The sequence below is a fragment of the Hyperoodon ampullatus genome (genome assembly GCF_949752795.1).
Source record: "Hyperoodon ampullatus genome assembly, chromosome: 1".
Lineage (NCBI taxonomy): Eukaryota > Metazoa > Chordata > Mammalia > Artiodactyla > Ziphiidae > Hyperoodon > Hyperoodon ampullatus.
The window spans coordinates 48,726,009-48,739,659 of record NC_136914.1 but is presented as its reverse complement, the minus strand read 5'-3'; the positions used below and the strand labels follow the sequence as shown (position 1 = coordinate 48,739,659).

At 38.0% G+C, this 13,651-nt stretch overlaps 1 protein-coding gene across 1 annotated transcript in view; it reads right to left on the bottom strand.

The window, feature by feature from the left end:
• Nucleotides 1-1,287: 1,287 nt before the first annotated feature.
• Nucleotides 1,288-13,651, bottom strand: part of CCDC158 (coiled-coil domain containing 158) — a gene marked incomplete at both ends in the record, with an annotated part of 63,488 nt that continues 51,124 nt past the window's right edge. Inside the window, 5 exon segments of the mRNA XM_079710574.1 lie at nt 1,288-1,387; nt 2,691-2,734; nt 2,737-2,749; nt 10,062-10,121; nt 12,313-12,470. Coding sequence (XP_079566700.1) covers nt 1,288-1,387; nt 2,691-2,734; nt 2,737-2,749; nt 10,062-10,121; nt 12,313-12,470 — 375 coding nt within the window.

Here is a 13,651-nt window from a genome sequence, read left to right as displayed (position 1 = left end):
AAACCCTGGGAATTTCCTGAGAGATAGGAGTATCTTGTTATTCATAATGAGGCCCTTTAGATCACGCCTGAGCTTCTGCTAGTGAGGTGACTTAGATGGGGCCCCTAGATAGCCTCAGGCTGGGGCTGGTCACCGGAAAGACCAAGTGATCGGAGGCTTGCAACTTCCAGTGCCACACTCTGATCTCCAGGATGGGGAGCGGGGCTGGAGAAGAAGCTCTATAATGTCTCAAATGGTGAGATTTAATGCGCTTCTGGGTTAGCGAACACAAGGTGCCGGGAGCCCTGAGAGGGCACGGAAGCTCCACACCTCCACCCCATACCTTGCTCTGTGCATCTCTTCCATTTGGCTGTTCCTGAGTTATAGCCTTTATAATAAACTGTAATAGTAAGTAAAGCACTTTCCTGAATTCCATGATCAGTTCTAGAAAATTATTGAAACTTTAGAGGGGGATGTGGGAACCCCCAATTTATAGCCAGTCAAAAAGTATAGGTGGCCCGGGACTTGTGACTGGTGCCTGAAGTAGGGGCAGTCTTGTGGGACTGAGCCCTTAAATCTATAGAATCTGACACTAACCCCAGGTAGTGTCAGAATGGAATTGACTCATAGACACCCAGTTGGTATCCACAGAGAATTGGTTATTGGCGTTGGAAAACACTCCACATACAAACCCCACTAATTTATTAAACTCTAATTAAGGCAGACTGAATCCATTCAATCTGCAGAAGTTACCCACTGGCTGAAGAATAACAAACTTTTTCTTTCTTGCTTCCTAGTTATTAATATGTAAAAAGAAACTTTTCTAAAAGTTTTGATTACAGGCCACAATGTTTAGTTATGTGATTACATTCACTGATATTGACAGAACAAACAGGGAGTTCAGGGTCACAGAAGGAATCCTGGTCAGTACCTTGGAGTTTGTCCTCCCATTCTGGGCATTACACCCCATCTTTCAATTTCATGTGAAAGAAGCATTTTAAGCTGAAAAAAAAAAGACTATTGCCTTAGCACCACTAAAGATAACAAAAAAACACGTGATTATTCCAACACACTGGTATTAGCACAAAATAACACCTATTAGGTACTTTTGCATCTAGCTAGTACTGCTTTTAAGTTTTACTGAGGGAGCACTCAAGACTAGTTTATTTCAAAATAGAGTTTACAGGACAGAGTATCTTTTATTAAATTTTCACATAAAAAGAAAAAAGTACACAGGGCACTAATTATAAGTAACACCACAATTAATTGGGCATCATCTCTGTAAAGAATGGCAAAGAACAGAACCTCTTAAAAGAAAGGCAAGTGATGTATCCTTTTAGTAACTTTTTTCCCTGATCTTTCACTTTGTGTATCCTCTTTTCTTGATTTCTGATCATTGAAGACATTGCTGAAAATGTTGATAAAGCAAAGTTAGAAAAGCAACATTACTCAGGCTTTAAATTCTATTATGCGCTTCTTAAAAGGTCAGCTTGCTACCACAGAATAGATACATCCTGAGCTCAGTAAGTTCTCAAAAATTGCAAAGTAGCATATTTTTTAAAAGACTGAAATTATGTAACAGAGCTAAGGGTAAATCTTGGCTCTTTCAGGTGCTTTAAATGAACATGATAGAGAATTCCCTGGTGGTCCAGTGGTTAGGACTCTGCTCTTTCACTGCCGAGGGTATGGGTTCAATCCCTCGTCAGGGAACTAAGATCTCACAAGCTGTGCAGCACAGCCAATAAATAAACGAACATGATAATTATTGTTATAGAAGTAATACATACTAATTGTAAATAATTTGAACACCTCAGAAGGGTACAAAGAGGGGTAAAGGTCATTGTTTGTTTTTGTTCCCTCAATCTGTTGAACCTCCCCATCCCAGGTCATCACTGTAAACCTGTCAGTGACTATCTTCACATGTACACACACACGCACGCACACACACGCACGCACACACACACACACACAGAGTTTTCTTCTTTACATAAATGGAAATATGTGGTATAAATTGTTCTGTAGCTTGCTTTTATTCACTTAACAAAATATCAACATCTTTCCAGTTCAGCTCATGATTTGTTATGACTGCACAGTATTCCATTGTATGGATGCACCATGTTAGTAAATAAATTTTTAAAAGTTGTTTCTTATTTTTGTTTATGAACATGCTATAGAAAATACTTCAGACTTTTGTATGTACAATTTTTCCTTGTAGAATAAATTGCTAGAAGTAGAGTTTCTGGGTAAAAGAATACATGCACTTTAAATTTTGATAAATGTTCCCAAAATTCTCTCCAAAATATCTATTGCAGAATGTCCAAGACATACTCCATCCAGACAATGCATCCAATAAAAAGCATTTGTCTAAAAAAAACTTTTTAAAAGTTTTTTTAAACAAATACAACATGTTTTCCATTTGGATTATTACATGGTAGGATTACTCAGATAAAGTCCGAAATATAAGTCAAAGTGTGAATAAAAATGGGGCCAATAAGATAATGCATCTTCCTTAAAAAGTCAGTCAATAAATAGACCCTATGACTAAAAGCAACTTGAGGACAGAGCCCATATCTGTCTTCTTCACTGTTACATCCTAAGGGCCTAGCACAGAGTGTGGCACATCATGGGCAGTTAATGATCTTCTGAATTAATGAATGAAAGTAGTAAAGGGGACATTTTGAAAGTCAGGGGCTGGAGAGACAGATTCTTACCTGCTAAGAGTTTCATCTGATTTGCTGCCTTCAGTGGATTCCCGCTTAATGAGTTGTTGCTTCTGTTGGCAGAGGGTGGAAGAAGTTAAAGACTACGTGATGTTATTTTAACTTAGTGATCAAACAAAATTGTTCCTCTGGATACTGCTTTTAGACAAATGCAGAGTCAAAAGAGTGACATTGGGGCACTGGCTCTTCCCAGTGGAGAGAACAGTATGGAGAAAAGCTTGAAGACAGAAGGAAATGAACCCCTTTTGGGAATCAGGGGTAGTCTGTTTTGGTTAGAGCACAATACAGGAGGAAAGCAGGGTGGTGACGAGTTAGGGAGATTCTTCGGTGTCAGCCTGAGAACCATGTACTGAATGCAGCAGGCAGTGAGGATCTACTGAAGATCTACAGGCAATGGCTTCTGTGTCTGACATGAGTAACAAATTAATATGAGCTTTTTTTCCTTTTTGGCTAAAGTCAGTTCTCAGAAGTTGTCTTTGTTTAGAGGTTATGGACTTCATTTCTTTATGCTCTTTTTATGATTTCATTTAAACATTCAGCTATTCAATTATTAATAAAAATAGAACTGTTTTCAGTAAGGTTCTTATAATCCTATATTGAGGTTGTTGTAAATTCTTTTCAGACTACCTTTCTCTCAAAAGTTAGGTAAGCTATTGTAAATACATGTAAATATAGAAAAAGTATTCCGATTTTGGAATGGCATACCATATAAATATCTTCATCTGGTTAAACAGCAGTAAAATGTAAAATAAGCAAAAAAAATAAAAATGATGGGGCTTCCCTGGTGGCACAGCGGTTAAGAATCCACCTGCCAATGGAGGGGACATGGGTTTGAGCCCTGGTCTGGGAAGATCCCACATGCCGCGGAGCAACTAAGCCCGTGCGCCACAACTACTGAGCCTGTGCTCTAGAGCCTGCAAGCCACAACTACTGAGCCCACGCACCACAACTACTGAAGCCCGGGCACCTAGAGCCCGTGCTCCGAAACAAAGAGAAGCCACTGTAGTGAGAAGCCCACGCACCGCAATGAAGAGTAGCCCCTGCTCACCGCAACTAGAGAAAGCCTGTGTGCAGCAACAAAGACCCAACATAGCCAAAAATAAAATAAATAAGTAAATTTAAAAAATGCCTATTGTCTCTTTGGTGGGGCTAATGACAGACTCTGGGAGGGCTCACACCAAGGAGTACTTCCCAGAACTTCTGCTGCCAGTGTCCTTGTCCCCACCATGAGCCACAGCCACCCCCTGCCTCTGCAGGAGACCCTCCAACTCTAGCAGCTGAACACACATGTCGACTGAAGGAAACTCACAACCTAAAAGTTGCGAGTTAAGCTGTACTCCGGGCTCTTACTGAGGACTCTAGCACAGGCAGCAGCAGCTCAGACATCCCTGAGGAGCTTCTCTGAAGAGGATGTGCAAGAGCAGCTGCGGGTTATAACTGGGAGGAGTCATCTTTGCATTTTTCACTGTTGCTTTCCGTGTGGAGGAGAGGCTCTTGGTGCTCCAGCCAGGCGTCAGGGCTGTGCCACTGAGGTGGGAGAGCCAAGTTCAGGACACTGGTCCACAAGAGACCTCCCAGCTACACGTAATATCAAATGGTGAAAATCTCCCAGAGATCTCCATCTCAACACCAAGACCCAGCTCCACTCAACGACCAGCAAAGTACAGTGCAGGACACCCTATGCCAAACAACTAGCAAGACAGGAACACAGCCCCATCCATTAGCACAGAGGCTGCCTAAAATTATAATAAGGCCACAGACACCCCAAAACACACCACCAGACGTGGACCTGCCCACCAGAAGGACAAGAGTCAGCTTCATCCATCAGAACACAGGCACCAGTTCCCTCCAACAGGAAGCCTACACAGCCCACTGAACCAACCTTAGCCACTGGGGACAGACACCAAAAACAACGGAAACTAAGAACCTGCAGTCTGTGAAAAGGAGACCCCAAACACAGTAAGCTAAGCAAAATGAGAAGACAGAGAACCACACAGCAGATGAAGGAGCAAGGCAAAAACCCACAAGACCTAACAAATGAAGAGGAAATAGGCAATCTACCTGAAAAAGAATTCAGAATAATGATAGTAAAGATGATCCAAGATCTTGGAAATAGAATGGAGAAAATACAAGAAACGTTTAACAAGGACCTAGAAGAACTAAAGAGCAAAGAAACAGTGATGAACAACACAATAAATGAAGTTAAAAATTCTCTAGAAGGGATCAATAACAGAATAACTGAGGCAGAAGAACGGATAAGTAACCTGGAAGATAAAATAGTGGAAATAACTACTGCAGAGCAGAATAGAGAAAAAAGAATGAAAAGAATTGAGCACAGTCTCAGAGACCTCTGGGACAACATTAAACGCACCAACATTCGAATTGTAGGGGTTCCAGAAGAAGAAGAGAAAAAGAAAGGGACTGAGAAAATATTTGAAGAGATTAGAGTTGAAAACTTCCCTAATATGGGAAAGGAAATAGTAAATCAAGTCCAGGAAGCACAGAGAGTCCTATACAGGATAAATCCAAGGAGAAACACGCCAAGACACATATTAATCAAACTACCAAAAATTAAATACAAAGAACAAATATTAAAGGCAGCAAGGGAAAAACAACAAATAACACATAAGGGAATCCCGATAAGGTTAACAGCTGATCTTTCAGCAGAAACTCTGCAAGCCAGAAGGGAGTGGCAGGACATATTTAAAGTAATTAAGGAGAAAAACCTACAACCAAGATAACTCTACCCTGCAAGGATCTCATTCAGATTTGATGGAGAAATTAAAAGCTTTACAGACAAGCAAAAGCTAAGAGAATTCAACACCACCAAACCAGCTTTACAACAAATGCTAAAGGAACTTCTCTAGGCAGGAAACACAAGAGATGGAAAAGACCTAAAATAATAAATCCAAACCAATTAAGAAAATGGTAATAGGAACATACATATCGATAATTACCTTAAATGTAAATGGATTAAATGCTCCCACCAAAAGACACAGGCTTGCTAAATGGATACAAAAACAAGACCCGTTTATATGCTGTCTACAAGAGACCCACTTCAGACCTAGGGACACAAACAGACTGGAAGTGAGGGGATGGAAAAAGATATTCCATACAAATGGAAATCAAAAGAAAGCTTGAGTAACAATTCTCATATCAGACAAAATAGACTTTAAAACAAAGACTATTACAAGAGACAAAGAAGGACACTACATAATGATCAAGGGATCAATCCAAAAAGAAGATATAACAATTGTAAATATTTATGCACCCAACATAGGAGCACCTCAATACATAAGGCAAATACTAACAGCCAAAAAAGGGGAAATTGACAGTAACACAATCATAGCAGGGGACTTTAACACCTCACTTTCACCAATGCACAGATCATCCAAAATGAAAATAAATAAATAAGGAAACACAAGCTTTCAATGATACATTAAACAAGATGGACTTAACTGATACTTATAGGACATTCCATCCAAAAACAGCAGAATACACATTCTTCTCAAGTGCTCATGGAACATACTCCAGGATAGATCATATCTTGGGTCACAAATCAAGCCTTGGTAAATTTAAGGAAATTGAAATCGCATCAATTATCTTTTCCAACCACAACGCTATGAGACTAGATATCAATTACAGGAAAAAATATGTAAGAAATACAAACACATGGAGGCTAAACAACACACTACTTAATAACCAAGAGATCACTGAGGAAATAAAAAAAATACCTAGAAACAAATGACAATGAAAACACAATGACCCAAAACCTATGGGATGCAGCAAAAGCAGTTCTAAGAGGGAAGTTTATAGCGATACAATCCTACCTTAAGAAACAAGAAACATCTCAAATAAACAACCTAACCTTACACCTAAAGCAATAGAGAAAGAAGAACAAAAACCCCACAAAGTTAGCAGAAGTATAAAGATCAGATCAGAAATAAATGAAAAAGAAATGAAGGAAACAATAGCAAAGATCAATAAAACGAAAAGCTGGTTTTTTGAGAAGATAAACAAAATTGATAAACCATTAGCCAGACTTATCAAGAAAAAAAGGGAGAAGACTCAAATCAATAGAATTAGAAATGAAAAAAGAGAAGTAACAACTGACACTGCAGAGATACAAAGGATAATGAGAGATTACTACAAGCAACTATATGTCAATAAAATGGACAACCTAGAAGAAATGGACAAATTCTTAGAAATGCACAACCTTCCGAGGCTGAACCAGGAAGACTTAAAAAATATGAACAGACCAATCACAAGCACTGAAAATGAAACTGTGATTAAAAATCTTCCAACAAACAAAAGCCCAGGACCAGATGGCTTCACAGGCGAATTCTATCAAACATTTAGAGAAGAGCTAACACCTATCCTTCTCAAACTCTTCCAAAATATAGCAGAGGGAGGAACACTCCCAAAGTCATTCTATGAGGCCACCATCACTCTGATACCAAAACCAGATAAAGATGTCACAAAGAAAGAAAACTACAGGCCAATATCACTGATGAAGATAGATGCAAAAATCCTCAACAAAATATTAGCAAACAGAATCCAACAGCGCATTAAAAGGATCATACACCATGATCAAATGGGGTTTATTCCAGGAATGCAAGGATTCTTCAATATACGCAAATCAATCAACGTGATACACCATATTAACAAACTGAAGGAGAAAAACCATATGATAATCTCAATAGGTGCAGAGAAAGCTTTCGACAAAATTCAACACCCATTTATGATAAAAAAAAAACCTCTAGAAAGTAGGCATAGAGGGAACTTTCCTCAACATAATAAAGGCCATATATGACAAACCCACAGCCAACATTGTCCTCAAAGGTGAAAAACTGAAACCATTTCTACTAAGATCAGGAACAAGACAAGGTTGCCCACTCTCACCTCTATTATTCAACATAGTTTTGGAAGTTTTAGCCACAGCAATCAGAGAAGAAAAAGAAATAAAAGGAATCCAAATTGGAAAGAAAAAGTAAAACTGTCACTGTTTGCAGATGATATGATACTATACATAGAGAATCCTAAAGATGCTACCAGAAAACTACTAGAGCTAATCAATGAATTTGGTATAGTAGCAGGATACAAAATTAATGCACAGAAACCTCTTGCATTCCTAAACACTAATGATGAAAAATCTGAAAGTGAAATTAAGAAAACACTCCCATTTACCATTGTAACAAAAAGGATAAAATATCTAGGAATAAACCTACCTAAGGAGACAAAAGACCTGTATGCAGAAAATTATAAGACACTGATGAACGAAATTAAAGATGATACAAATAAATGGAGAGATATACCATGTTCTTGGATTGGAAGAATCAACATTGTGAAAATGACTCTACTACCCAAAGCAATCTACAGATTCAATGCAATCCCTATCAAACTACCACTGGCATTTTTCACAGAACTAGAACAAAAAATTTCAAAATTTGTATGGAAACACAGAAGACCCCGAATAGCCAAAGCAATCTTGAGAAAGAAAAATGAAGCTGGAGGAATCAGGCTCCCTGACTTCAGACTATACTACAAAGTTACAGTAATCAAGACACTATGGTACTGGCACAAAAACAGAAATAGAGATCAATGGAACAGGATAGAAAGCCCAGAGACAAACCCACGCACATATGGTCACCTTATCTTTGATAAAGGAGGCAAGAATATACAGTGGAGAAAAGACAGCCTCTTCAATAAGTGGTGCGGGGAAAACTGGACAGCTACATGTAAAAGAATGAAATTAGAACATTCCCTAACACCATACACAAAAATAAACTGAAAATGGATTAAAGACCTAAATGTAAGGCCAGACACCATCAAACTCTTAGAGGAAAACATAGGTAGAACACTCTATGACATAAATCACAGCAAGATCCTTTTGGACCCACCTCCTAGAGAAATGGAACTAAAACCAAAGATAAACAAATGGGACCTAATGAAACTTCAAAGCTTTTGCACAGCAAAGGAAACCATAAACAAGACCAAAAGACAACCCTCAGAATGGGAGAAAATATTTGCAAATGAAGCAACTGACAAAGGATTAATCTCCAAAATTTATAAACAGCTCATGCAGCTCAATAGCAAAAAAACAAACAACCCAGTCCAAAAATGGGCAGAAGACTTAAATAGGCATTTCTCCAAAGAAGATATACAGACTGCCAACAAACACATGAAAGAATGCTCAACATCATTAATCATTAGAGAAATGCAAATCAAAACTACAATGAGATATCATCTCACACCAGTCAGAATGGCCATCATCAAGAAATCTAGAAACAATAAATGCTGGAGAGGGTGTGGAGAAAAGGGAACACTCTTGCACTGCTGGTGGGAATGTGAATTGGTACAGCCACTATGGAGAACAGTATGGAGGTTCCTTAAAAAACTACAAATAGAACTACCATATGACCCAGCAATCCCACTACTGGGCATATACCCTGAGAAAACCATAATTCAAAAAGAGACATGTACCAAAATGTTCATTGCAGCTCTATTCACAATAGCCCGGAGCTGGAAACAACCTAAGTGTCCATCATCGGATGAATGGATAAAGATGTGGCACATATATACAATGGAATATTACTCAGCCATAAAAAGAAACGAAACTGAGCTATTTGTAATGAGGTGGATAGACCTAGAGTCTGTCATACAGAGTGAAGTAAGTCAGAAAGAGAAAGACAAATACCGTATGCTAACACATATATATGGAATTAAAAAAAAAAATGTCATGAAGAACCTAGGGGTAAAACGGGAATAAAGACACAGACCTACTTGAGAATGGACTTGAGGATATGGGGAGGGGGAAGGGTAAGCTGTGACAAAGCGAAAGAGAGGCATGGACATATATACACTACCAAACGTAAGGTAGATAGATAGTGGGAAGCAGCCGCAGAGCACAGGGAGATCAGCTCGGTGCTTTGTGACCGCCTGGAGGGGTGGGATGGGGAGGGTGGGAGGGAGGGAGATGCATGAGGGAAGGGATGTGGGAACAGATGTATATGTATGACTGATTCACTTTGTTATAAAGCAGAAACTAATAAAAAAAAAGTCTACAAGTGCAGTCTTACATTTAAGCATCAGTATTAAATATGGACTTTTGTTGAATTTTAGCATAGGGATGTATTTAATTTAAATAAAATGAAATCAGATATAAAAAAAAAGCCTATTAAGTTGATTCCTAGAAAGTAAATTACTTTAGTACATTGCACCGAAATCCTTTTTGGTTTCAGTTAAACACTATCACAACTTTCCATCAGTTCTCATGTAAACTGTCCAGACTTCCCAAATTACCTGGTCATATGTAAAATTCCTGGACAATTAATTAGATTCAGAATCTCAGATTCCTCTCACCTATGGCATATCTCTAATCTCAGGCTTGATTCAGTAATGCAATCTCTTATTCTATCATCTCTGTATAGATAAATGTAACTCTCAGTTAATTATACAAAGAATAATTTCTAGATTCCACGTGTTTTTAGAATAATCCATTGCTTCTATGTATTTAACTCTTTTTTAAGGCACAACAGTAGAATTTAGGCCTCCAAGCAAATTTTGCTAAGTGCTACCCCTGGAATTTGTCAACTTAGAAATGTTTTTGTTCCTGAACCCTTAAAAGCTTGAGGCTGAGTTCCGGCTTTGGTGACAAAGCCTAAAATGACAAGGTCATTTGTAGGATTACAGCAAATTAACATAAACTCTCTAACGGCAGGGGCTAAATATATTCATGTTGAATACATTTCAGTGCAGTCAAGCCCGTCATTAGTGGTTGAAGTGATGGAAGTTTGATCAGGGAAGTCATGGTAATCTTGTGGAATGATTAGTGCTGGAAGCCAGGGGCTCTGATGTTTACTTCTGACTTTGTCTCTTTGCCTCATAGGAGGAGGCAACTTAATCTGTCTAAATGTAATCATCTGTCAAATGAGCTTAATAATACTGCCCTGGCTCAGAAGGCATATTACAGAGTCATGACAAAAATGAACGTGCTCTGCTCTTCACAACAGCCAAGACACGGAAACAACCTAAATGTCCCTCGACAGATGGATGGATAAAGAAGATGTGGTGTATACGTACAATGGAATACTACTCAGCCATAAAAAAGAACAAAATAATGCCATTTGTAGCAACCTGGATGCAACTAGAGATTATCAGACTAAGTGAAGCTAGTCAGAAAGAGAAAGACAAATACCATATGATATCACCTATATGTGGAATCTAACATATGACACAAATGAACCTATCTATGAAACAGACAGAATCACGGACATAGAGAACAGACTGGTGGTTGCCAAGGGGGGAGGGAGTGTGGGGGAGGGATGGAGGGGGAGGGATGGGGTTAGCAGATGTAAGCTTTTATATACAGAATGGATAAACAACAAGGTCCTACTGTATAGCACAGAGAACTATATTCAATACCCCATGATAAACCATAATGGAAAGGAATATTAAAAAAAAGAATGTATATATGTGTATAACTGAATCACTTTGCTATACAGCAGAAATTAACAACATTGTAAATCAACTACACTTCGATTTAAAAAACTGAGAAAAAATAAAATGCTTGAGAACATTTAAAAAAAATGAAAGTGTCCTGCACATAGAAGTATTCTTGGATGGAGTGACAATAGAATGTTTCTAACATGTGATTCAGAGAATGCAATGTTATGCTAGGTAACTGGACTGTTATTAATATTTGACTACTACTATGAATAATATTATTAATAAAAAATAGACAAATCCAAATAATATTTTGCTACCTCAGGTTAATAAACACTAACTGAACATCTTAAGAAAATGGAGATTGTTTATATATAAGTATTATGTCAGAAAGTATTATTTTGAGATATTTGCCATATAACCAGAAAACAAAATTACAATGGGTTATTATAATACTAACAACATATAATTAGTATTATAATGCTAAGAATATAGTATATACCATATTAAAATGCTCTAAGTTAATTTAATAATAGCACACATTAAACATTTAAAACACTATTTGAAAAGAGTATGAAGATCTCATTGATTTCTGCAGGTACATGCAGGGAGTGGCTGGTGGACTGGTTGAATCCTTTTTTGGATCCAACTTTTATTAATTTAAGTCATTGGCATGAATGCCTAGAGAACCAAGGCTTTCCAATTAGCTTATACCTGGAGAGTTATGCAGTTCTCAGGGTTTGAGTTTTAGCTTCACCATGTGTGGTTGTAGGTAAGTCAACCTTTTGGAACTTGTGTTTTTCTCATTTTTAAAATGGGAGAAATAAATCCTGCTCTGTCTTGTCTCAAGCAGACAGTTGTTGTGACAATCAAATAAGATTATGGATGTGAAATCTGTTGGGAACTATAAATTACTGTATGAATGTAACTTTGGGTAACACGTTGCCTTGACTAATTTCTGAGTAGAAAATCTATTGCTATTATTTTCTCTTGATGTCAAGGTGTTTTACTTTTGCTGACTCATCCACTTTTGTTTTCCCTGGTAATGTCCAGACACCCCTCAAAGTTACTGAAACTTCAACCCCCCAGAAGTTGTCCCACATAGACAACGTGATCGCCACCCACTGATGAGAGAAGCCTCCCCACTCTCAAGTACACTCAGTCCTACACAGCCACATAGGAGACCGCCAGAGATGGTGCTCTCCCGTCTTCCTCACTCTTGCCCAGGGGCACGGGTGGCTCCCCGTTGATCATACTTCTCAACTCCTGGATAAGCTGTTTCAAGTCCCTCGTTGTATATTCCTTTGTGTTAGGTTTCGTACAGTGCTGAATTAAAACAACTTACAAGACAAGGACACTTTGTTTTTTTCAGATTCGAATGCCATTTCCCACTATAAAATTAATTCAACTGGTAAACAGAAATTATGAAGGAGAAAGAAGAGGAAATAAAAATCCTGTAATCTTACTACTCAGGGATAATCAATACTATTCAATCAATAATCCACACAGTGCTATATCTAATCTATAAATGTGTGTATACCTATTTATACATATATGTAGACACAGGATCAAACTATACACATCTATTTTTAAATCTTTTTTATTTTTTAACTTTAACAATGTGGTAGGTACATCTTACCATGCCATTAAATAGTTACAACTACATCCAGGCAAAATAATTCCAATACTTTTGTTAAGGGCTGAACTAATTTTATAAAGCTACAGAACTTTACAAGCAAGGAACTCTCTAGCTATGAGTCAATCTACCCCCAACACTTTACTGATGAGGAAAGAGACATCCAGTATTTTCAAACTGTGTTAGTTGGAGAATAATATAAAAAAGATTTTCAAATAGATAGTATTCCTCAATGAATATTTATAATATAAGAAAAAGTACAGAGGTTCCCAATTGGCCCAAAAAGAGAGGAAACCTAACGATAGTCAGAAGTTGCCCTGGTGAGCAGGTGGACTTAGTTGGAGGATGTTCATGGCTAGAGAGGCATCAAGCATCATCAAGCTATTGTAGCCAGAAGTGTCTGCCCCAAGGCAGAGTTACACCTGCCACACGGATTGGTTGCTGAAGGATGAACACTGCAAAATTTTTGTTCTTTGGGCATTACTTTTCTAGGGTCCATGTCAACCAAGTGTTGATGTTACTGGTATAACCCTCACATTCCCTTCCCCTTCCTACCAGCACTGATAAACCACATAAAATATCCAGATGAAGATGTCAAGAGTTCTAACTGAATTTGTGGTAATTATGATCTTTCCAGTTTACTGATGGTCACCTTACCTAGAAATTACCATGATGGGTTCAGAATTTCATAAATTAGACTCCATCAAATGATGAAATTTGATTTCATTAACTTAAAATATATGAAGATGTGAACCATTTTGAATAGACTTTATTTTTTAGAGCAGTTTTAGGTTCACAGCAAAAATGAGTATTAGGTACAGAGATTTCCCATATACCCGCTGATCGCACACATGCTGAACAAGTTTCCTAA